General features: G+C 38.6%; 5 protein-coding genes and 1 long non-coding RNA gene across 18 annotated transcripts; 3 read left to right on the forward strand and 3 right to left on the reverse strand.

The window, feature by feature from the left end:
• Positions 1–498: 498 nt before the first annotated feature.
• LOC149268426 (uncharacterized) lies at positions 499–5,171 on the forward strand. Of its 2 annotated transcripts, none has more exons than XR_016270617.1 (3): positions 499–555; positions 747–2,045; positions 2,117–5,171. It is a non-coding gene; the product is annotated as an uncharacterized LOC149268426 (long non-coding RNA). The 2 variants fall into 2 exon arrangements; XR_016270618.1 differs by having other exon boundaries at positions 528–555; positions 701–2,045.
• On the reverse strand, positions 658–10,349 carry sut2 (sugar transporter 2). 3 transcript variants are annotated; one of them, XM_018009723.2, is made up of 5 exons: positions 10,214–10,349; positions 2,099–2,379; positions 1,440–2,028; positions 1,051–1,372; positions 658–996 (listed from the first exon to the last, which is right to left on the reverse strand). In XM_018009723.2, the coding sequence occupies exons 1-5, from the start codon at positions 10,238–10,240 to the stop codon at positions 743–745; spliced, it is 1,473 nt and encodes a 490-aa protein (XP_017865212.1). In that variant the 5' UTR covers positions 10,241–10,349; the 3' UTR covers positions 658–742. The 3 variants fall into 3 exon arrangements, with proteins under 3 accessions (XP_017865212.1, XP_017865213.1, XP_089328050.1); XM_018009724.2 differs by lacking the exon at positions 10,214–10,349 and adding an exon at positions 2,546–2,625; XM_089471924.1 differs by lacking the exon at positions 10,214–10,349 and having other exon boundaries at positions 2,099–2,424.
• sut1 (sugar transporter 1) lies at positions 3,193–10,255 on the reverse strand. Of its 2 annotated transcripts, none has more exons than XM_089471923.1 (7): positions 10,214–10,255; positions 5,920–6,024; positions 5,693–5,853; positions 4,852–5,446; positions 4,574–4,786; positions 4,404–4,506; positions 3,193–4,339 (listed from the first exon to the last, which is right to left on the reverse strand). In XM_089471923.1, the coding sequence occupies exons 1-7, from the start codon at positions 10,238–10,240 to the stop codon at positions 4,086–4,088; spliced, it is 1,458 nt and encodes a 485-aa protein (XP_089328049.1). In that variant the 5' UTR covers positions 10,241–10,255; the 3' UTR covers positions 3,193–4,085. The 2 variants fall into 2 exon arrangements, with proteins under 2 accessions (XP_089328049.1, XP_017865211.1); XM_018009722.2 differs by lacking the exon at positions 10,214–10,255 and adding an exon at positions 7,840–8,288.
• slv (sugar transporter SWEET1) lies at positions 8,418–10,187 on the forward strand. Its single transcript, XM_018009730.2, has 6 exons — positions 8,418–8,544; positions 8,603–8,692; positions 8,792–8,869; positions 8,973–9,202; positions 9,555–9,730; positions 9,800–10,187. The coding sequence occupies exons 2-6, from the start codon at positions 8,619–8,621 to the stop codon at positions 9,923–9,925; spliced, it is 684 nt and encodes a 227-aa protein (XP_017865219.1). The 5' UTR covers positions 8,418–8,544; positions 8,603–8,618; the 3' UTR covers positions 9,926–10,187.
• A 732-nt stretch (positions 10,350–11,081) lies between the features above and the next one.
• On the reverse strand, positions 11,082–25,245 carry lig (ubiquitin-associated protein-like lingerer). Of its 9 annotated transcripts, none has more exons than XM_089471917.1 (15): positions 25,091–25,244; positions 22,522–22,939; positions 22,288–22,462; positions 20,827–22,226; positions 20,315–20,745; positions 19,903–20,010; positions 18,908–19,012; positions 18,671–18,777; positions 18,482–18,594; positions 16,737–16,886; positions 16,523–16,648; positions 16,195–16,446; positions 15,969–16,124; positions 14,136–14,168; positions 11,082–13,572 (listed from the first exon to the last, which is right to left on the reverse strand). In XM_089471917.1, the coding sequence occupies exons 2-15, from the start codon at positions 22,909–22,911 to the stop codon at positions 13,474–13,476; spliced, it is 3,645 nt and encodes a 1,214-aa protein (XP_089328043.1). In that variant the 5' UTR covers positions 22,912–22,939; positions 25,091–25,244; the 3' UTR covers positions 11,082–13,473. The 9 variants fall into 9 exon arrangements, with proteins under 9 accessions (XP_089328043.1, XP_089328039.1, XP_089328036.1 ...); XM_089471913.1 differs by having other exon boundaries at positions 18,080–18,594; XM_089471910.1 differs by having other exon boundaries at positions 16,752–16,886; positions 17,984–18,594.
• Positions 11,119–11,869, forward strand: Vps28 (vacuolar protein sorting 28). The gene has a single exon (XM_018009734.2). The coding sequence runs from the start codon at positions 11,119–11,121 to the stop codon at positions 11,749–11,751; it is 633 nt and encodes a 210-aa protein (XP_017865223.1). The 3' UTR covers positions 11,752–11,869.
• Positions 25,246–25,468: the final 223 nt, after the last annotated feature.

Below are 25,468 nucleotides of genomic sequence, written 5' to 3' on the forward strand. Positions count from 1 at the left end.
CAAATGTGACGTCGCTATTGGCTCACTGATCATTTCAGCAAAGAGTGAGCGAGAGACATAGAGAGAGAGAGATGGAGACAGAGAACGCAAGTGAAATATGCGTATAAGAGCTCTGCGCATTTTTTGAGTTTTTGTCTGCGCATTCGTATACTTTACCGTTATGTCTGCATTAACAATCGACTGAGCATTGAATAAATTCCCTTGCTGATAGTAGTAAGAGAAGTACTAAAATAAAAAAAATGTATGTATTCTATCTCTTCGTCTCTCGCTCTGTCTCTCTGCCTAAAAAAGCAGGGGACGAAGAAAAACACAAGAGGATCATTTAAGTTGTCTATATGTACGCAGCAGTATTCATTTAGTATGGTGAGAGAGAGAGAGAGGGAGATAGAGAGAGATTGTGTATTCCCATTGGTCACTTAAAGCTCGACTGCAATGACTTCTACTCAACATTTGAGCGTGACTTTATGATTGAGTGTGAGTCGCCCTATATAAAGGGCTGCAGTGGCACTATTTCTTCAGTCGCTCAGGCCTGTTGGAGGTCACTTGTGTAGTGTGGTAAGGTGAAGTGAAGTGTGTGTAAATATTTAATGACCATTAAAGACTTTGAGGAAATACTTTTAAATAATTATTTTTGTTTGTTTGTTTATTTGTGGATCATTTTATTTGCCTTGCGTTTGTTTATTGTTATAAATACATGGAGGTTAAGGAATATACTTCTGTACATAAAATGTAATATATTTATTTAGTTGATTTTGGAACGTAGTCCTTGACTCATCAGTGGTTTCACGTCTTTGGGCTCCCTGCCGCGTGTCTCTGGCAGATAGCGCCAGACCAGCAGTAGGCAAAATATGCAAACGCACATGCAGGGCATAAAGGCAAAGGAGCTCCAGGCGATCTGCAGCAGGGGGAAGCACAGCCCAATAAGGAAATTGCCTAGCCAGGAGAAGAGGCTGCCAAAAGACATGGCCACAGGACGCGGTGCATCCTCCAGTAGCTCTGCAAGCAACTACAATTAATTGACTGGATATGTGGAAATCGATGAACGCCAACCTGAGCCAATGAAATAGGCAATGGGTCCTAGACCTAGTTGGAAGCCCAGTATAAATGTCAAAATGAATGCGATGCTCACATAACGCAGCGCCATGCCCTCCGAGCTGAGCAGATAGTAGAGGGAGAAGGACATGCCAGCCAGCGAGCCGCCGCAGATGAGGCAGGAGCACATCAGAAGCGGGCGCCGATTGAATTTATACAACAGCAACGGCCCAAGCAGCGAGGTGAACAGATTGAAGCAGCCGATGCCCAGATTTAACCAGGTGGCCGAGCTGCTTGAGAAGCCAGCATTGGTCAAAATCAACAGCGAATAGAAGAAGATCTGTAAGAGACGAAGTTGACTTAGCTTGATTGAATTAGATGCGGTAAATGATATCTGCACTGCTCACCGCATTGATTCCGCTAAGCTGCTGGCTGGCCTGCAGCGCACAGACGAGCAGCAGTGGCAGGAGGAGCGCCTTGTCGCGCAGCACTTGGCATATGGTGCTGGACTTGTCGTTCTTCGACAATGTCTGCTCCAATTCGTTGAGCTCCAGCTGCACATTCACCTCGTTGCCACGCAGCTGACGCAAACCATGCGCACTGGCCGCCACGTCGCCTTTGACCAGATAGAGCCAGCGTGGACTCTCCGGATAGCACATCAGCGGCAGCAAGCAGAGGAGCACCAGCAGCGCGTAGAAGCTCAAGGCATATGGCCAATTGTCGTCGTTGCCCAGCAGCTGCGGCAGGCTGACAATCTGCGCCAGCAATATGCCAGCCGTGACGCCGATGCAGGTGAAGACGCCAACGCTGCCGCTCAGCGAAGATGGAGCCAGCTCCAGCAAGTACATGGGCTGCGCCGTAAAGATCAGCGCCGAGGCAATGCCGCCGAAGAAACGGGCAACCAGCAGCATCTCCAGCGATCTGGCTGCACGGCACCAGGTGAAGAGCAGGCCGCAAATCAACAGAATTACGCTGCTTATGATCAAGGTGCCCTTGCTGCCAGAGAACATTGAGTAAGTATGGGTTTATCTAGGTATTTTATTTAACTGAAATCAGTGCAACAAACCGTCCATATTTATTGCAGCAGCAGGCGCTGAAGCAGGAGCCACAGATGCCGCCAATCAAATAGATCGATACAATGGATGTCCACAGCAGATTCAGCTGACTCTCGCTGCTGTTCGTATCGTATTCGTTCGAGAGCACCTCGTCGCACCAGCTCTGGATGATCTCAGCCGGTGCATTGAGCACACCAAAGAAGTAGCCAACGGGCACAGTGCTGCCCAAGGTGGTCGTCAGGCAAATGAGGAAGAGCAACCAGGTCCAGCTCTCGCCTGCATCGTTCACGTGCTGCAAAAAAAAAAAAAAACACACACACACACACATTTATTTACATATGTATATGTATGCAAATCAAATGATTTAAGACACAAACTGAGCACGGAATGGACTATATTCTATATACATATACATATATATACATATATATGGCTTTATGGATATACCCTGTAAATACCATTATGACAACCATATTGCGTTGCTTTATCTAACGATGCTGCTTACTAACTGACTCACTCTACACACCTCAAAGCCCAATCTCTAATTGGCACACACTTGTCGACTTGTCGAATCGACAATGCGCCGTTGTCTCTCTTCTCACTAACACATAGATTGTACCCCCATCCCATTTAGACATACATAGATAGGGCAACAAGTTTATTTACGTCTTTCTTATAAGGCATATTCGTTGCTATCTAATATATTGACACGCTACTAAGATTGTTTGTTTATTTTTAATTTAAAAACCAAATGGTAAAAATTCAATATTCAATATTAATTAATTAAATTTAAATTTAAAATTTTTTGTAATTTTTTTTTATTATAAACATCTATTTAAATATTTATAATTATTTCAAAAAAATGTTTTTTTAATTTTTTTTATCATAAACATAAAATAATATGTATTATATTTGCACTCATTTATATTTATGTCTAGAACTTCATTCAAGATATTTAAAATAATTTCTATCAAAATGAGTAGAAACACACATGCAATTTTTCTTTTTTTTTTTAAATGAAGATAATTTTTCCTAAAAGTTAATATTACAAATTAATTAATACGTAATAAGTATGTCTAAAATAAATTAAATGAAAACTTTTGAATTGAATAAAAACAAAATTTAAAATTTATTTTAATGCATTACTATAACACCTGATGAAAACTTTTTGATCTAGATAAACTTAAAATTATATTGAACAAATTATTAAATTTTTATTTGTAATTTTGTTCTTTGTTACCATTACCAGCTATATATACCCTATCGATATGATATCTATTATAGATTGTACGAGCTAGATAATTTATTTAAAAAATGTTTAATCGCGTAATCAATTTTAAACCCATCTTTAAAAATAGTTAAAATAATATCATAACCCATTCAATTGCAATAATATATATATATTGATTATACAGGCTATGTATTGAACGATTAGACTCACTATTCAAATATAAGCTGCCAGTTATTATTAACTTGCTTTTAAGTTTTAGTTCATGCTCTTATCAGTTGACATGTCGGCTGAGATTGTGTCCCTTTAGCATGGGAAATGTGTTCATTGCACTTGAATGGTCTTTATTTGTGTTCATACAATTATGTTAATATAAATTTCAATAGTAATCTAAATACAAAAGTCTTAATCAGAGAGTATCTATATGATAGGCAAGCTTTGTTCGCGTCAACCTTTCCGCTATTCAATGGGAGAGCAGTAAATTCAATTAGCTAAAGTAACAAAGGTAGCAACACAGTCGGTTTCTCAAGGCAATTAGCTTTTTCTTTTTTGCTTTTTTTTCTTTTTGTGCAGCAAGCGATAAGAAGCGAACCTCTTACAATGGATGCCAATTGTACAGGGTATCTTACTAATTAGTTGTACGTGTTAACAAATCGAACACTTATTGTCGAGCATAGGCACTTAGTCTCCACCTATATATATATATATATATTTACTAACATTTAACTTAAAGCTAAGAATTATATAGTAAGCTATTCTCTAGTTGGGCCTCATTTGATTTTGGATCGAAAACCTTTGGCGACCAGCGGCGCCACCTCCGATGGATCACGTCCCAGCGTTTCCGGCAGATAGAATTTCGTTAGCAGGCAGAGCAGCACGCAGGTAATCGAGAACGGCAGGAAAACAAAGGCGCCCCAAGCACTTTGCAAGCTGGGAAAGGCCATGCCAATTATGAAATTGCACGCCCATGACGCCAGACTGCCCATGGACATGGCGACGGGGCGTGGCGCGACCTCAAACAGTTCTAAAAGATATATCAATTGTTTAGTCAATATGGAATATATATGTATGTGCATAACGATACTTACCTGAGCCAATGAAATAGGGTATGGGTCCGAGGCCAAATTGATAAAAGAATATATAGCCCATAATGCAGACAATGCAGGCCCAGGCAAACCAGCTAACCGATTCCTGATAAAAATCAAAGGAAAGTTAATGAAATCTAATTATAAACAATCAATTATCTAAATAGACTCACAATATAGTATAAAACAAATGCAATGCTAAAGAGAAAAATGGAGCAAATGGAGCTGGAGAGCATCATCAAGGTGCGACGTTTGCAGGTGGCCATCAGCAATGGGCCGAGCAGTGAGATGCATAAATTTAAGCAGCCAGCGCCTAGATTTGCCCACTGTGCATTCTGCTCGGAGAAGCCGGCCTTGGTGAATATCGAAACGGAATAGTAGAAGATCTGCAAGATAAGGCAACTGATATAGTAAATCAATGAGACCAAATCGATTCATAAGCCGAACTTACTGCATTGATGCCCGACAGCTGCTGGCCGCCCTGGAAGCAGCAGACAATGATGAGCGGCAGGAGGAAGCGTTTATCGCGTAGCACATCGCCAAAGCTGCTGCTTTGCATGTCGTCATTGACCTCCGCTTGCATGATTGCAATCTCCTGGTCCACCAGCTTGATGGCATCTGGGCCACGCAGGCGCATCAGCTCACGCTTGGCTGCCTCTCGATTGCTCTTGATCACGTAGAGAAATTTGGGACTTTCGGGAAACAGCAACGAGGGCAGGTAACACACAATGATGAGCAATACGTAAGCGGACAGTGCGTAGTGCCAACGTTCGGCTGTACCAAAAATATCAGCCAAACTGAACACCTGGCCGACGACAACGCCGCCGGTGACGCCAACGCCACAAAAGACGCCCAAGGTGCCGCGCTGGGCGGGCGGTGCCAGCTCTGCCAGATACATTGGCTGTGTGGCTGTGACGAGACCAGAGGCCAGACCCACAATCAAGCGGCCCAGCAGCAGCATCTCGACCGATTTGGCAGCGCGGCAGAAGAAGAAGAGCACAGCGCCAATGATAAAGAGAACGGCACAAATGAACAGGCAGGCTTTTCTGTGAGAGGAAGAGAGAGAGAGAGAGAGAGAGAGAGAGAGAGAATGGAGATTAGTTTAAGTATTAGATTAAATTCCTATATAGGGCATGTTCTAACTTCTTTTTGCTAGAAATTTCATTTCAGTAAAAACTTAATCAACTATGCAGATTAAGAAATTCCTAGATTAGTTAAAGCCAGGCAATTAGGCTAGTCTAGGTGAAGCCGATAAGCAACACTAAAAATGACATTGATAAATCAATACAAACCTGCCAAATTTATTAGCCAAGCCAGCACCACCCAGAGATCCGATAGCTCCACCAATCAGGAAGACGGAAACAACGGAAGACCAGAGTACATCCAGGCCACCTGGACTCATCCAGCTGCCATATTTTTCGTGTACTGTTTCATTGCACCACGATTTCATTAGCTATCAGGGCGAATCAGTCAAATATCATTTATAATTTGATAAACTTCAGTTACAACAGTTACTTACAGTTGCGGGCGCATTGATAACACCTATGCAATAGCCCGTGGGCACAGCCGCGCCCAGAGTCGTCGCAAAGGCCACCAGAAGTAGAAGTTTGCTCCATGTTTGTTTCTATAGAGGCATATATAAGGATTTTAATAAAGATAGCAATAGATATCAAATATAGATATAGATTGTACATACATATATGTAGGTATAGGTAAAGATATAGATAACATTATATTTATAGGTGTAGATAGCGATAGAGATATTAATACATATATAAAGATTCGAAATTTGAGATAAGGACAAGCAAAAAGGTAGGACAGAGTAAAAATTTTAAAAATTATTGGATTTTTTAAAAATAAAAAAATTAGTTTTATTATATACATATGTATATACAACACTAACTAATTTAGTATAAAAAAAAAAATAAATAAAAAAAAAAAAAATAAAATAAATAATAAACATTATAAAATAAAATAATAATAATAATAAAAAATAAAACAAATGAATTAAATTGATAAAAGTACAAAAAAAAACAATATTTATAATATAATATTTAAAAATAATTAAAATTTGCATGTAAAAAAAAATTACTTTAATAAAAATAAATAAAATAATATTTCATAATGTAATAAAAACGTTTATATAAAGGAAATTTTACAAAATTTTTACATAGAAAAAAAAAAATAATAATAATTATAATGGACTAGTATTTGTGCGTCATTCGCTAGTTTTTATTACCCCTTATCAGCGTTCACATAAAACGACATTGATTTATTTACATTTTTTATTAGAAATTTTTATTTGCATCTCGAGTCACTAATTTAGTGACCCGATTCGGCAAATGATTTATTTTGGCAAGCTCTCGCCAGTATCAACTTCTAATTCTGTTTAATTAGATCAATGTCTGAACTTTTCTTTTGAGCTTGAACGAAATATTAATTTCTGTGGAGGGGGGAAACTGATAAGGCACCCAAATTTGTATATAGAGCTTTATATGTAAATATGTACGCAATGCCACCAACAAACACACACACACAAATATGTACATATACACAGCTAGTAGGAACTGTCATATGGATACATACACATACATATGTACGCCCGTATATATTTATAAATATGCGCCGAGAGCTTTAAATAAGTCTGTGTACTTTGTCATTTGGCTTTTGGGAGAGAAGATAAATGCGCAAAATACTAAATAGCTAAACGCAATACAATACAGCAAAAAAGTAATTGGTTTAGTTTTAATTATTAGCTACGCATAGTTATATGAATAATATGTTAGCTACAGCAGCAGCAATTTATTTTTGTTTATTACTGATGAGTTATTAGAATTTGGTCATCTATGAAAGAGATTTATGATTTAATCACACGAAAATATTCATTTTAGATGAACGTATACTTTCGCACTCCACTATGTATACATATTTACAGTTCTAATATACAGCTCTCTGTCAGTGTGTGTGTCTGTGTGCAGTTGAGTGCATGCGATCGTAGTTCCTGGGTTCAGCTGTAAAGCTATGCGCAATCCGTAATTTATGTAAATACGAAAGTCCATTCAGTTGTTAATATGCACATGTATGTATGTATGTATGTATATTTAGTCTATGGGGAGAATATAAAACGGCATTTGCTGAAGCGGACGTATTGGTGTAACTTATTAGACGACTCTCCGACAAAGCATCAACAAATGTTGCAACGCAACAAATTGTTGATGTATCAATTTCAAAAAAAAAAAAAAAAAAAAAAAAAAAAAAAAGAAAGAAGGAGAAACGTAGGTGGAGGAGAGAGAAAGAGAGATGCTTGCAGAAGGTTAAAGTAGTGCAGTGAAAATAAGCTGTGCAGTTCAACGATTTACAGTTTGTAAACAAAAGTTGAGAAAGGAAAGCGCAGAGCAGACACAACAATGCAACAACGTCTATTACAACTGCTGCTCACCTGATTAATTTCCGTTTGCTGTGGAGTTATTTCAACCTTAAATGGCGGGTTCAAATGTTCAGCCTCAACGTTATTATGGGCCGACATATTGGAGATGCACTTAATTTTGTTTTTATATATTATTTTGAACTTTTGAAAAATTGAACTTCACTGTATACAAGGCCGCCGGTCGGCGCACATGTGTGCCTTTTAACAATAAACGGTAATTGTTTGTGTGTTGCGCCACTTTCTTTGCTGCCGGCGTCTGCATTTGCAGGTTAGTGTTGTATAACAACAAACACAAATAACCAAAAATCGAATGCGTAGGTAACATACATATGGTGTCTATATACGACACACACTGGCGTAATTTGTTTAACAAAATTTATTGAACATCAAATTGGAAGAGCACGCAGACGTAAACAAAAATAAAAACAAGCGGCGTCGTTCGCCACCTGTTTGCAACTAACATTGTTGTAAACTTTTTGGTAGAATGTAGCAGCTGGCCGCTGCTTAAACAAAAAGCTTTTGGCAGCAGTCAACAACAATTTCTGAGGCGGCAAAGCTATGCGAAGCTTTTAATGATTATGCGCGCATTTTAGTCGATAGCTCGATTGTATCGATAACAATTTGAATAGAATTTTTTGTGATAGCGTGGCAGCTCTATGTGTCAGCTGTTTTGTTTTTTTTTTTTGTTGACGTTGAGCGGTGTTCGTGTGTTGGCCAGTAAATATATATTTATTTTCAATTAGAATTAAATACTTAATACTTGCTATATTCTTAGATATTAATTGGTAACTATGACGCTGGCCTATGATTCAGTATTAGCCACTACGGCGGTGATTAGCACTGTTTTTCAGTTTCTTTCGGGCACGTAAGTATTGAAATATATGTATATACATACATGCATACATATATGCAAATTGTTTATTAATCTGTAAATACTAATGCTTGCGGTGTTTTGTACTATCAGCGTAATTTGCCGCAAATATATACAAAAGAAGAGCACGGGCGAATCGTCGGGCGTACCATTTATATGTGGCTTCTTATCGTAAGTACGAATTGTCGACGTCGGCAAGAAATAGATATATGTGTAGATAGATAAAAAGGTATTTTGAACAGCAATTTTCCCTCAACTTTACATGTTTATACAGCTGCAGTTTTTGGCTGCGCTACGGCGTGCTAACCAACGAGCAGAGCATCGTTATGGTAAACATGATTGGATCCACGCTCTTTCTCATCTACACACTCGTCTACTACGTTTTCACTGTCAACAAACGCGCCTACGTTAAGCAATTCGGAATTGTCTTGGCCATCCTAATTGCCGTTATTGTCTATACAAATAGTTTACAGGATGATCCACAAAAGATGATACATTTAACGGGTGAGTGCAAAATTATATACATAACGTAAAATGCATACGAAAATTGATTAAATTGATTGCAAAACAATAATAATGGTTCTTTACAATTAATTAATTTTCAAATATATATTTATATATTTAAAATTCTTTTCAAAAATTGGATAAAAGTATTTTAAAAATTATATAAATTTTTTAAATAAAAACCAAAAATATATAAAAATATGGAACAAAATTTAATTCATTAAATGCAAAAAATATATATATAAATATGAAAAATAAAATTAATTAAAGAATACTATACTGAACAATATTGAATGTTGGTATATTATTATTATTTGCATTATTAACTATCCCGTTTGAAATTGAATTGCAGGCATTGTTTGTTGCATTGTTACCGTTTGCTTTTTTGCTGCACCGCTGACGTCGCTGGTGCATGTGATACGAGTGAAGAACTCGGAAAGTTTGCCCTTGCCTCTAATTGCCACCTCGTTCTTCGTCAGCCTGCAGTGGCTAATCTATGGCATTCTAATATCGGACTCATTTATACAGGTGCCACAACTCCCAGCCTAAATTGCAATTTTAATATCTACCTTTTGCTTCTATTTTTCTATTTTTCAGATCCCCAACTTTCTCGGCTGTCTGCTATCGTTGCTGCAATTGGGTCTGTTCGTATTATATCCGCCACGTAGCTATAGTTATACCGGTCAGGGCTATAAGCTGCTCGAGCAAGCAGTGCCCTTCTAAATTATAATTATTTTGATTTGTATTAAGTTGAGATTTGTATGTACTTATATATATTGCGCATTTTGCATATGAGATTTAAGCATGTTTCATACAGGTATATAGCTATATTTTGATATAACGTAATTGTCAAATATCAAAATATGTTGCTTGATTTAGTTTGCAAATATATATATAACAAATAAGTATATATATATATATACATATAGGCATAGCGCATATGTAATGTAAAATATATAATTATAAAACTAATATTTTGCGAAAACACGTTCATATTTTGTATGTACTTACAATTTCTTGATTATTTTCGCTGCCCATCTGTTTGTAATTAATGAAATACACTGAGGAATGTGAAACTAATTTATTCAAGCACGTATTTCTCGATTGATGGCTGAAAACGAACTAGAATTCATGTAAGAGATTTGTATAATGTACGACTGCACACTCTATCGACAAGAGCGGAGCTGATATGCTGATAATAAATAACGTGCATTGTTAATTCAAATAATTTCCCTGCTTAAGTTAATAATTGAACAACGGGCTTATCTGATTGTTTATCTTTACAACCAATTGAAATCATTTCACGGAAGAGAGCGGCTCCGATAAGAGTTCAATAGGTATTTGGCCAAAAATTGGCGTGTCAATAATCATATCAATATATATTATTTGCAGTGCTACTTCAATACACAAGTCATTTACAAGAATATTGATTTCTGCATAGACAGCTGCTAGATGTAAATTAGTTGGCATTTTAAACTTCTTTTACTTTGGCGCCTTCACTTGTTGCGATTATTGTAAATAAATCGATAGCACAGTTTCATCGCTGCTGGTAGCAAAAAACCTTGTTTTGCTTCGTTCGTTATCTGAGTATAGTCTGATATAGATAAAAAGTAAAAGTTATTGATTATGGCATAAACAAGTGAGTAATATAAAAAGGCGAAACACACTAGTTTGCAAAATGTAGTTTAAACTGCAGGTGGACGCAATAGAGCGTCAAATTGTACTTCCATTTCAAATAGCGATTAGTTTTAGCGCTGTCGATGTTCGTTTACTTTGCGATGAGTGATTGTAGATTACTCGATAGCACGCTACCATCACTGCTGGCAACAATAAAATTGCTATCGTTCTTCGTCATCTCCGTCTTATTTTTGCAATTAAATAAAGAAAACCAAAAAAAGAGTATATAAACAAATTAAATGCAGGAACAGAGTCCCGAGCTATACGAGGAGGTAAAACTCTTTCGGAATGCACGCGAACGTGAGAAGTACGACAATATGGCCGATTTGTACGCGATTATAAACACAATCCAACAGCTGGAAAAGGCGTACATTCGGGACTGCATTACTCCACAGGAATACACAGCCGCTTGCTCCAAGCACCTCGTACAGTACAAAATTGCGTTCAAGCAGGTGGAATGCGAAGAGTTCCCCACCGTGGACACGTTCGTGAAGAAGTTCCGCTTGGACTGTCCCGCTGCACTGGAGCGCATTCGCGAGGATCGACCCATTACGATACGCGACGATAAGGGCAACACCTCCAAGTGTATTGCGGAAATTGTTTCGCTTTTCATTACTATAATGGACAAGCTGCGATTGCAGATCAATACAATGGACGCACTGCAGCCGGATGTTAAGGATTTAGATGACAATATGAATCGCTTGTCGCTCATACCCGAGGATTTCGATGCCAAGCAAAAGGTGGACAAGTGGCTGGGCACCTTGAATGAGATGCAGGCATCCGACGAGCTGAGCGAGGCTCAGGTGCGACAATTCCTTTTTGACCTGGAATCGGCCTATGCGGATTTCAATAAGCTGCTCCACAGCCAGTAGTTGTTAATAATTGCTTATATATCATTTGTATTTATCCCTATAATCTATCCACATTCAATTAGTCTGTACGAAACTCTTGCAATAAAGAACAAAAATTTATGAAATGTGCAAAAATCTACGACTACGAGTTTCGTATATGGCGGATATAATAAAATTGTATCCCAATGATAACTTGTCATATAAAGAGCTGCGTCATATCTAATTCATCTGATTAATATAACTATAATGTATTGATATCATATACTATAACTAAAAACAATAAACAAATCCTTTGAAGTAAAAGTTATATATAAAATTATAATCCACTGATTAAAAATCATAACTAAAAGTATAGAGCAAAGAATTTAACCAACACTTTAATTGAATCTCTCATAGAATCCTATTAGAGTTTTAAATATTCTTAAGTTTATGTTTGCAAAGCAATCGAATTTTGTATACCTTAGAATTATAGATTAGCTCCCCTGATTGACACATAAATCCTTGTCTCATAATATTTCTCTAAGAGCACGTATTCTATTAGTAATCTGCGCTGACCATAGACTCTTTTTACTATCAGTAAATCGAATGACCTCTGACTCCATATAACTGTTTTCGTTGATTCAGCTTCAGCTTCTACACTCGCCAGACATCTTTAACATTTCATATATAAAAAATGTTGCAATAGAAATTTAATAGATATAAAACAAATCATAGTTAGTTTTGTTTCGTTTTGTTTTTTTTTTTTTTGCATTTGTTTGGATTTAATCGTATTTTTATCTTCTTTTCTTGTATTTAATTTAAATATTAAGGTTATAATTATACAATACACATAAGTTTAAACCGATTACAATAATTAATTTTTGTTTGTTTGTTGTGTGTGTGTGTTTTTTGTTTACTTTCATTCACTTTACGTTTTGACGTTTGTTTGTTGGTTTGCTTTTGTATTTCTTTCATCTTACGCTTATAAATCTGTTAAATCGTTTTACGCCTTTAATATTTAATAATTGTTATCTTTTATCTTTGTAAATTATTTTTGTATGCAATGTGAAAAATGGTACTTGGTATAGTTTTTTGTTTTCGTTTTTATTAAATGTAAATGTTGTGGGCGGGGGCTGTATGTATGTATGTATTTTGTATTTGGTTGTTGTGTATGCGCGTATGTGAATGTGTGTTTGTGTGTGTATGTGTGTGTGGCGTGGCGTATGTGTATTTATATGGTATGTGCGGCTTTGTATACTTTATAAAGTTGCATAAGTCTTTGCACTGTTCGTTACGTTCTATTGGAGCAGGAGAATTGGAGAGGGGGCACGGGGCACGGGGCACAAGGCGCGGGGCGTGGGCGAGCAGTAAAAACATTTCTTATTAAGTAAAATATGATTTCTCATTTGCATATACTAGATAATCCTTAACATCATTATCTGACGAATGTTGTTCCTCGCTCAACGTTGCATTTTGATGCTGCTGTTGTTGTTGTTTCTCCTTGACAAGCATTAGTAACTGATTTGTTGCCGTTGTTGTAGGCAACGCTCTTTGACTGATATTATTATTATTATTATAAATGTGAATGGGTGTTGTTGTTGTCGCTGTTGCTGCTGTTGTTGTTGCTGTTGTTGTGTTGGTTGCTGCTACGGTTGTTGTTGTTGTGTTTGTTGTTGTTGTTATAATATTAGTGCGCAGGCCGCAAGCATTTGTTGATTGCAGCGTCGTCAGCTGCAATGGCCGCCAAATCGTCTTCTCCGTAAGCTAGTTCTGCCCGGTCCAATATGAATTGGGGTAGCTCGGTTTGCCGGTCGACTTGGACTGGCTGCTCGACTGTTGACGCTGGCCAGCGCTGTTCGAGTCCTGCAAAAGGCATAAACAGTATATATATATATTAATGAAATGTGAATATATACAGAGAGAGATAAATAGGGTTAGCAGCATAATATATATAAATATATATATATATTATATAGAGAGAGCGCGTACATATATAGTTATTCATATAAATATATATATGTGTGTGTATGGTTGTGTTTGTTTGTTTGTTTGTATACATTTTTATGAGACTCGGCTGTGTGTTTGATATGCATGAATAATTAATACGTTTAGCCCTTGTTTTCCTTTTTCTCTTATCAGCAACAAATTGGTCATAAAATCAATTCGCAAGCCAAACTAATTAATATTTTTGTATGTTGTTTAGCTACAGTTGTTAGTTTTAGATAAACAAATGGTTAATACTACAGTTATTATGTGCGTGTGTGTGTGCGTGCATGAATGTTAGTTGTGGTTTTTATATTTATTTCATATATATTTACATACATTGTGTTTAGCAACAAATCGAATATTTACCAAAAGAACAGAGAGTAACGAAATTTTAGATTTGTGTTTTAGTTCACATGATACAACAACAAAGGAAAACTTACCCGGCGGGATGAGCTATGAATCCTGCCGTCCATCTAATGTTGTCCCATAAAAAAATCAAAAGAAATTATAAAGAAAAACAAAGTCAAACAATCGAACAGTTTCCATGCATTTCACAAATTTTTCATTTTATTTCTATTTTTTATTTTTTTTCGAATTGAAATTAAATTGAAGTTGAAATTCTTTTATCCCAGTTATAAAAAGTTCAGAAAACTCAGGTAGTGTGTGGCATAAGTGTGATACTCCCCAAAAGCAAGAAATGTGAGAATGTGAGCTCGATATGATCGAAACAAAATATGCATGAAATGTGTATGTTTTGTTAGCTACGTTTTCAATTAGGGTTACGAGATTTTTAGACATTTACGGGATTAGGGGCTATGAAACACTAGCTCATTAATTTTCATTGGTATAACCGTATAACAATTAAAAAAAAAAAAAGATTTGCTAAAGCAGCAGAATAAGTTTGTTTCAAGTTTTCTAGTAGGAACTAGTTCAAGCACTAGTAACAAAACTTGAACAAAAAAATGAACTAGTTCTTTAACTGAGCGAGTACGTTAAATTTATTACCTTAATAGAAATTGACACTGATTTAGATTATTTTTTAAAAATCTGCTTACTAAATTGTAAAATTTGATATAATTTAAAATTCTGCTACATGGTTTCCAAATCATCTCATTTATACTTTCTATATATATAATACAGTATAGCAATTAAATTACGGTAAACTTCTTCGCAGAACTGATAAGTAACTCATGTCAGTCTTCTATAAACTGTTGTGTAAAATTCGAAAAATGAGTCACACCTTAGCTCTCCAGAAAGCATAGCAATTGACACCATAACCATTAGATATACAAATGATTTATATATACATAATATAGAATTGAAACATTATTGAAACATTATTTATAGGGTTAAGTAACTGAATCAAATTCAAGTTCCATAATATTCGCAGATCGAATCATGTGAAGCCCTAACCATTAGCTCTATCTACATTAAAAGGTTTTCCGTTTTTTTCCACTAGTTCGCTTTATGTATTTCGAATCATTTCACCTACTGGATTCCATAAAGTTAGTTAAATGATTCTGCAGCCTTTTCTTTAGAGCTTAAATAAATAAAAATGAAACTGAAACCAAATGGAATTAACGCTATAATAAATTAGAATTAGTGCACAATGTGAAAAGTGAAACAATTAATAAATATATTTTTGTTAGTTTTGTTAATATAAGATGTTTTTTTTTTTTTTAACGACAACAGCAACAGCAATACAAAAAATGAAACAATTTCTACGCATATTAAATATATATGTATGTGTGATTAAAAACTTAAAACGAAACATTGAATGATGTAAAAGTTATTGCAAATTTTGATTAGTTGTGTTAGGAAGTGTTAGGTGTGAATGGACATGCATGATATGATTTCCTTTTTTTAATGTATGCGGTAGTTGTTTAACAAGAAATATATATATAACACATATATAGATATTTATGAAACAATATCAATCTGTGTCTCTGTGTGTCTGATTTTTTATTTTGATAAAATGTTGCTATTTCTTTTTGTTTCTTGTATTTTCATTCGGCAAAGAACGTTATGCCACTGATATCATCTTGTATATAGTTGTTATTATCTTGCTGACCGTGTCCCGATATAATGTATTCATGATCATTATGTTGATTATGTTCACCACCACCATCATCATCATCATCATCATTATTGTTATTATTATGATTATGCTCATTATTCTGATGCCACATTTGCTCATTCTCGTACGCGACATGTTGTATATTATTTGGATTGTCTTGATTGATAAGAAACTGCTGTTCAGCACTGTACTCTACCTGATGGATTGGCGGATGGATCATGTTGTGATGTCCAGCCGCTGGCATCGGCAGATACATGCCATAAGGCTGAGCTGAAGTGCCGCCCGCTGTCTGTGTGTTGGCCATGTTGAATGGAGGCGGTGTGCCCGAGTGGAAACTCTGCTTCTCATACGACTGCAATGAAATTAAAGTATATTAATATATATATAAGGATATATCTTGTTTCGTATTGATTGATACGCACATTGACCTTGTTTAGCGCCACATGACCCTTGCCATACATGGACGAGGTCAGATCGGAGCCTGTGCCAGCCTGCGGTTGATTGGAAACCGTTTGTGTTTTGCTCTGCTGATTCACACTGGACGAATAGCCGCCCTTGCTATAATCCTGAGTTGTCTGCGACAGGGCATCATAACTGGTCGAGCCGTAGCCAGCGCTATACGAAGGCTTTGGGAACTGGCCACCGGATGCTGTATTGGCAGCCGGTATTTGTTGCTATAAATATAAATATTAAATAGTATATATTTTAGTTTATACATATATAGATATTTGATTTGATGAAAAGCCTTACTGGATAGATGGCTGGTGTGCCGTATTGGAAACCGCCGGGCATTACATTGCCACCGTAGAAATAAGCATAAGGAACATTCAGCATTGGCGCACTGGAGCCAGCTTGTTGCGACATTGTGCTAGACACCTGCAAGGCCAATGGGGGAAATACATAAATTATAGGAATTATATAAATATTATAAATATGGAAATATTATTTACACTGCTTCACTTGCCTCTTTCATACTCACATTACTAACAGGACTGGAGTTATTGTCGGTGCGAGCGAAGCGTCCATCAGTCATTGTTGAGTAGGCCACAGAGCCGAGATTGTCGCGACCGGCGCCCAGGCTGGTGGGCGTGTAGTTCAGATCGTAATATCCTTGCTGTAAGTCAACGAAATAAGAATAAAAGGAGTCACAATTAGTATTAAGGCGCTGCACTTCGTCCCCAACTGGACAGCAAATGTGAATAATGATGTGAGTTAAGCTGCGATAATGGTTTAGGCAGAGCGCGTTGCCAAGGCAAAAACAACAAAAAATTGTTTGTCAAAACACAAGCAGCTAACACGGAACTGCGCACAAAAAATAAATAAATAAATTAAAAAAATGAAAAAAAAAAAAAATGGAAACGAATGAATATAAACAAAATTAAAAGTTAAATTTGAACATTAAACGTTAAATGTGCCAATATATTTTAAATGAAAACGTAACGCATTTGGTTAGAGAACAATGATGATATTTGTTGAATGAGCGTGGAGTGGAGAGAGAGAGAGAGAGGATGCGGTGGAAACAGTTGAATCTCAGGACGTGCCTGAAATTCAAATATTTCTTTTTATGTTAATGAGCGTAAGAAATTTTAAATGCCAATTATTTTCTTCTTTTCTATTTATCATTTACATTGATTTTTTTTTTACTTTGCAATAAATTTGTTCATTAAATAAATTATTTATGCAAGGAATTTGGATTGGAAGCGGAATTTTTTGGAATATTTTTTGTTTGTTTTTTCTATTCTCTTTCTACCTGATATACATTAACAATAGAGTGCAAGTGCAAGAAGTCCTCTTCAATATATATTAAAAAAAAAAAGAAAAGATATTTACATATATATATTGAGAGAGGGAAGACAAAACACACACGCATTGGATATATGGATATGTATACACACACACATACACACATTCACAAATATTTTGAGACAGACACACGGAAAATTGTTAAATGTAATAAGAGCTCTGCATGAAATATATGCCTTATCTGATATGATTTAGTTTATATATAAATATATACACAACATATGTATTAATAATGAGAGTAAATGGAATTTCGAAATGTTTGTTCTTTTATACAAATTTGATTTACAAGCTGATTTTTGATTGCATTGAATTGTTGTTGATTCTCTTTTTGTTTTTGAATTATTTGTATATTGTTTTGTTTTGGTTTTTTTTTTTTTTTTTGCATTTTGCTTTTCTCCATGAACTCACCACATGTGGCACTCTCTGTTGCATCATTTGTAATTCCTCGTAGGAATAAACTGGTTGCTGATAGTATGGCAATCCAGTCTGAATATATTGACTAACCATTTGGATGTTGGTGGGCACCAAGCCGCTGCTGCCACCGCCGCCGCCGCTGCTGCCACCACCACTACCACCACCAGCACCACCAGCACCACCAGCACCAGTTGAGCTGCTGCCGCTGCCGACACCGCCGGCGCCGACAGTGCTGCCGGCAGATGAGCCAACACCGACGCCGACGGCGCCGCCGCTGCCGGTGACACCGCTGCTGCCGTTGCCGCCGGCGCCGCTGCTATTACTGCTGCTGCTGTTCTTGTTGGTCAGCGTGGCCAGCACCGCCGCTGCGGTGCCCGCCGTTGTTTGTGCAACTTGGGCTTGAACAGAAGCGGCATTGTTGCCAACGCCAACGCCAACGCTGGACGCACTGCCGCCGGCATTAACGCCACTAACACCGCCGCTTACACTTACGCCCGCTATCGAGCTGCCGCCCTGGCTGCTAACTGCTACCACATTGCTGCTATTGCTGTTAACGCCAGCCGTAACGCTGCTCGCCGAACTGCTGCCGCTCACATTGTTGTTGGCTAAAAGAAGCAGAAGAGGCAGATGGAGAATTTCAGTTAAGGCCAAAACATTCACATTTATATCAAGTGTACTTACTATTTGAAACGACTGTCTGATTAGCACCTGTCGCACCGCTCCCAACGCCCGCTGCACCGTTGCCCGTGCTGGCACTGCTGCTGCTTACGCCGCTGCTCGTGGAAACACTGCCAGGTTGAATATCATGTAAAGAGAATAAGCAAACAGTTAATGATCTACATAGTTAAAGTTCTCTGCTTTACAGTTAGTCAAAGATTAGTTTCAGCTTATGCATGCATTCAGCTCTATCTCTCTCACCTGTCGTAGTGCGCTGCAGCACCGGCTGCCGTGGCATCCTTAAGCTTGGCGCTTGTACTAAAGTTACCATACTGCGAGGACGAGTTGCTTGCGCTGCCAGCAAACCTTGAATGCACACCAAGGATAAATCGAACAAAACAAAACGTAAACGGAAAGGAATCGACATGAATATATACTATTTATAAATAATATAATTAATATATATTATTTATACATACATATATATATCTATTGGGTTGAGTATGCATTAATGTGTTAAATTGTTGGATATCTTTTATAAATATTATCTATCTCTCCTAATCCTTATAATGCTTGGCTTTAAATATCATCATATTAACATGCCTGTTAACTGCCAACTGTTAAGTTTCTCTATGTGCTCTAATTAACATTTTTAAAGAATTTAGAGCATCGATGTTAGCATAACTGTTCAGTTCTATAACTCGAATTTGATTTCTCATCCTTATCCTATAGCTATAAAGCCATATAGGTCTTTACTTTCGTTCTTTTAATTCGATCATAGAAGTAATATGATTTAAATCAAAATTTTACAGTTATGTGCTTTACGTTAGAGATAACATAGTTTATTTATATGCCTCTAATATTCAGCAGACTCTCAGCGGAAAATCTCTATAACCAATATCTAAACATAAACTGAAACATAGTTATAAATTTATTAGAGCATAGGCAAGATTTTGAGTATTTTCTTTTTTACTGATCGACATAGTCTACATATTCTATTAGCTCAACTCGTGTTGCCTCTTTTATAATAAATTTTCTGAATGAACCTATTTAAAATCGTTTTCCAAGCATTACAAGTCTCTCGAATATCCAACAAACAAATTTAACAAAAATAATTAAACATGCAATGATAGCTTTGATGTTGTTGATTTGATGTTCTCTAATAGAATTTCAGGCAAATGAATTATGATTGTTCTACTGGTTGTTATGAGATGTTTGGTTGGTTGGTTAAAGCCCATTGCTAGAGATATACATACCCGCTGCTGTTGGAGAGACCAGTATTGCCATAGACACTCTGGCTGGACTGGTAAGCACTTTGTGGTGTCGAATAACCCGATGTAAGATAGGCGGAGCTCGCATTCGCGCTGTTATTTTATATATTTTTTTTTTGGTTTTATTGTTTGATTATGTTTCGTGTGGGTTAAGAATTGTGGAAATTTTTTTGAAGGCGGGCGTAGTGGTGGAGGTTAAAAGAAAAGAATTAGGTTAACAAGGAACGAAAAATAACAAGAACAATAAAAAAACAAAATGAGATTAAATTAAATATTAGACAATTGCATTTTACGGACTGATTTGAGTTAGAGATCAAATTTAAGAAACGCAACCACAACAAATTTTGGTACTAAACACAAAATGAGAAATTTAAAATGAATGTGCTTTGGGCTTTACCTGGAGCTATTTTGGTTGCCACTGCCGCTGATCGGAATGTTTTGTACTGCTGCACCGCTGCTGCCTGTCGCATTTTGCGCACCGCTCGCCGCCTGCTGCTGCTGCTGTTGTTGTTGCTGCTGATAGGAATTGACTGCATTCGCCTGATAGCTGCCATAGCTCGATGGCTGATAGCTATTCGACTGAACATTTGCATAGCTCGAGCTATTATAGCCCTGTACAACGCCCGCTGACGTCTGATAGGCACTGTTCGCCTTGCTGGCCGCACTGCTCTGATACGCATTCTGATACGATGTTGCACCATTGTTGTTGCCACTGCCCGCCTGGCCGTACGGATCGTTTTTGGTCAACTGATCCAAAGCATTGCCGCTCTGCTGCTGTCCCGTCGAACGTGTCGCATAGCCAGCCGCACTTAATGCATCGCCCTGCAACTGAAAGCGTACAGGTTTACATACATATATCATATTGCAGAAAGAGGTAAAATTTCTAATTTTGTTTACGATTCTACTCACAATCTGCGCGTTCTGTAGTCCAGCTGAGAGCGCCTGCTGCTGCTGCTGTGACTTGGTCTGGTAGTCATCCTGCTGCTGCTGCTGCTGCCCATCGATGCTGACGCCCGCATTGAACTTCTCGGGCAGCGCATCGAAGCTGTCGTCCGTGCCAAAGTCCATTGCACCAAATTGCACATCCAAGTAGCCAATATTGTTGAGCGCATTATCTCCTGGCATTTCCACTGCGCTCGCTGGTATCTTCGATGGGGGCGGAAGCTTAACGCGCGCTCGCCTCACTTGCGGCTGCTGCGACTGCTCACCGCTGTTGCTGTTGGGCGTGCCGCCAATGTTCGAGCCGGGCGCCGAGGCAAACACATTTGCATATGTGTTGGCATACGGGCCCGTTGAACTATTGCTCTGGCTACCATAAACGGCTGCCATTGAAGGCTGAGCAGCAACTGCGGCTGCCGCGGCTGTTGGACTGGCGCCCTGCGACGTCAGCGAGTTGAAATACTGAGATTGTTCCGCTGAGAGTGTTGCCGATGGCTTCAGTGGCGTCTGCTGCTGCTGTTGTTGTTGTTGCTGTTGCAACTGCTGTGCCTGCTGCACCAGTGTGGCCGCAGCAGAGGCAGCACTCGAGAATGTATCAACAGCAGCAGCGGCCGCATTGCTGACGTACGGCGAGGAGCCAGCTACGCTGCTAGGCGTACTGCTCCCAACGGACTGCAGCTGTGGCGGCGGATTACTAACCGCCGCACTATACTGCATCATCGGCGTTGTCGCTGATGAGCCCACCACAGCTGCCGCCGACGGCGCTGAACTGCTGCTGTTGTTATCCTCACTGCTGCCAACCAGTGCACCCAGATGAGATCCTTGCCCCGTCAGCTGTTGTTGCTGATGGTGCTCGAGGCCTGGCGGCGCTGATAACTGATCGGTGCCAGCTGTTGGCGCCGCACCGCTAACCACACTGGCCGCTGTCTGAGTGTTGAGATTGCTCGTAGTAAAGACTTTGCTGTCCTTAAGTGAACCCTCGTACTCCTCATTGTTCCAGTCACCCCAGGCATCGTCGTGCGCTTGCTGCTGTTGCTGTTTCTCTGCATTCTGGGCTATGGTATTATCCCACAGCTCAACCTCGTGATGATCCTCGTTATTGGCATTATTTCGTATGCCATAGCCACGATCACCGCGCGGGCCACCACTGCGGCCACCCATGCGACCACCACCGCGTCCTGGACGAGACATAAAACCGCCGCCACGACCACCATCTCGGCCACCACCACCTCCGGAGCCGGGGCCGCCTGGACCGCCACGTCCGCCGTTGCGCTGTCCACGATAGTTGTCATTGGCGCGATCTTCACCGCGATCACCACCACGAGATTCGCGCATATTGCGGTCGTTCTCACGGGCCTCTCTGCCGCGCCCTATTCAAAGAATATTACATAAATATATATTAGGATATAGGAGGATTATAGGATAACATACAGCCGCGACTGTCGGTGCCGCCGCGTCCACCGCGATTGGCGCTACGATTGCGTGACTTTTCACGCCTGTCGGCATTTGCGTTACCATCTGCCCAATCGGCATCGCCGCCAGCGCCATCCGCTACAGCATTTGCAGCCTTATTCTTGCGTTTCTTCTCGTACTTGGCAAAGGCGCCCTGTAAATTGAATATATAGGTTAATTTGTTTAAATAGTCATTTGTATTTCAGCACACACCTGTGGTAGAATCTCGATCAAGAAATTGGCAGCTGCCTCTATATCGTAATCGCACTCATTCAAGGCGCAGCAGACTTCCTCCTCGGAACGTTGGGTCATTGTTAGCAATAGGGTGACCTTTTCATTGATCTGCGGATCCTCTGTGGTGCTATTAGTTATCTGGGCAATGCGCAACTGTTCCGTGGTGGCCTTCGGTTGGGCCTTCTCTGGTTTCTCTGTCTTGTTCGCATCGGTTTTCTTGTGCACCGTTGCGGCATGTGTGATGGTGCCCAAATCATTGTTACCACCGCCACCGCCGCCGCCGCTGCCGCCAATGTGAGCGGAATTTGATTTTTTTTGAGTGCGGCCGCCGCCGCCGCCGCCCCCTGAACGAGTTTGTTGTGTGCTCATCTCTATGTACACTGTATATACAAATTAGCTGCAATAAGTGCAAAAAAAAATGCCAGGAAATCGTAAAATTAGACTTTGATTTAGATAAATATCACACGAGATTTCTCTTAAAGCCGACAACTCGAACGAAACTAGAGCCTAGGCCGAATTGCTAACAAAAGCGATGCCTACTTAAGGACATATTTAACTGGAATATATTCCACTGTAGTGAACAAAAGCTGCAGTCATCAAGAGACAATAAAAAATAAATAAAATGAAATACACAAACTGTAAAACAAGTAAAAATTCGCTACATATTAATACGTGACGTTTCAGTGTTGACAAACAGCGAGAAAGCAGCATCAGCAAAAAAAAAAAAAAAAAAGTGACTAACAAGTGTCATACGCTTCTAAGAGCCAAGTTAGAGATGGGCAAGAAGCAAAGCAGACGAAGAAGCATCAGGTCAACAGCAGCAACAACAACAACAACAGCTAACTAGCCAGCCCAGCTGAGTTCAATGTACATTTAATCAAAGAGAATGGAATAATGAAAGAACGTGAACAAACACGCACACACACACACACCCATACCTACGCATACAAACACACACACATCTAGAAGCAGACGCGCAAAGATGGAGCACGCACGCACGAAGTGGAACGCAGCATTTAAAGCGTTGAGAATTTCAGAAAAACAAAACCGAAATGCACAGCACGGAACGAACGGAAGGATAAAGCAATAACGAACAAAAGCAATAATAGCAACGCCATCGAGGCGGGCGTGTGTATTCGCAAAACAGGTAATATATTTAGGGAAGGTTGTGGTGCGGGCAGAGCAACGTGATCGACGTCTGACAAACTTAGGCACGAGGCATTACGAGGGGAGACGACGCAAAGAGGGGTTGTTGTGCTATCACACATAAAAGTATATATTCCAGTTCGAACCAAAATAGAATATACATTTTCTCTTTTTGTTCTCTCTTTGTTATATTAATGATTAATATATTGGGGTTTAAAAAATTTGCTTCATGATTAACCATTTTTCGTCACATTGCGCATATCAGAAGGCTTTGTCATACGCGATTTGCCAAGCCAACAGCTACCGCCGCTGCCGCTGCCGTAGCCTCTGCCGACGACAACACAGCTCTCAAGTCGCTTCTTTTTTTTTTTTTTTTTATATATATAGTTTTAAATATGTTCATATAAAGCAACAAACCAAACAAGCCCAAACAGTTTAAATTAAATCCACTTTATACACTGTTCTACATATTTTATATTCGATAATATTGTGCACTTGCATTAAGCGGAAAAAAATAATACCTTATTTGCGGTATGAATTGCACAGCTCTTGCATACACAAAAAATTGATTTATAAACTCTTGGGCCTGTTCGCTTCGGTTTTCCTGGTATGCTTTGTGTTCGGTTTTCGTTAAGCCGCAATAGCGGCGTCTCGTTCGCACTGCCGTCACTGGAGTTCAAAACACAGTGTTGCCAGCTGTAACGGCCGTATTGCGGCAAACAGTTCGAGTACTAAAAATTATTCGTGCAATTTATATACGTTAAAATTATGTTAACACATATCACTCGCACAAATTTTTTATTCATTTTAAGCAAAAATGTATCAATAAACAAATGGCAGTAATATTCTGTTCAGCATGTACAACACTGAAAACGCGTGGGCATTTTGCAATACTGGAAGCGAGGGCATTGAAACCAAATGATGTGCACAAAGCGGAATAGAAAACCGGACAAAATGGTGTACATTTAAGTACATTGATCACACACTCTTATAAATACTTCAGCACAAAAGTCACAATTAATTCACATTGTCAATATCAGGAAGAAGATTTAATATTGGGGGCGTAGGTGTTCAATATTGGCATCTGCACACCAGCCATTGTCTCCGACGACTTGGCCATGTGCACTACTTCGACGCCATTTCTGCAAATAATACACTAGCTGACCCTTTCACTCTTATGTAAACCAATGGGCAGTGTAATTATATTGACTGCGGCTCCAGACAGCGGGCTAATTGTAAATTTTCAATTTAACTTTTATGCCATAATCCAGCCAGTTATCAATGGGAAAACACAGCACATACGTGCAACCAAACTATAACTACAGTTTTACACTATTTTTGTATATTAATCGCGACTTTTTCACGTGTAAACAAATTTTCAATGTAGAGCAAACCTCAGTACCTGCAAATGCGAGAACGCACTTATATTAAAACAGTGCTGTGCAACGGGTAGTAAATATCGAATACAGTCTTGAAAGAGACGGTTGCTATAAATATGTATTGAAAACATTTAAAAAATAATTCATTTTGGTAATGAAAGATGAATGAAATAAATGCTGCAAAAATTTAATTTTTGCATTTTATATTTTATAAAGTAATTAGAAATAGTTTTTGTGATTTTCTAAGCTAGTTTAATAAGCCAAACGCGACTCGATTAGAAGCGGGAACGAAGATTCGTGAACAATATTAAGTAAAGAAAAATAAAGAAGATTGTTATTTAAAGTTATATGCATATTCATTATTTGTTACTATTTACTATTCAGTTTAAGAAATTTTAATT

The sequence above is a fragment of the Drosophila arizonae genome, chromosome 5 (genome assembly GCF_054131065.1).
Source record: "Drosophila arizonae isolate 15081-1271.41 chromosome 5, UAZ_ARI_1.0, whole genome shotgun sequence".
Taxonomy (NCBI): domain Eukaryota; kingdom Metazoa; phylum Arthropoda; class Insecta; order Diptera; family Drosophilidae; genus Drosophila; species Drosophila arizonae.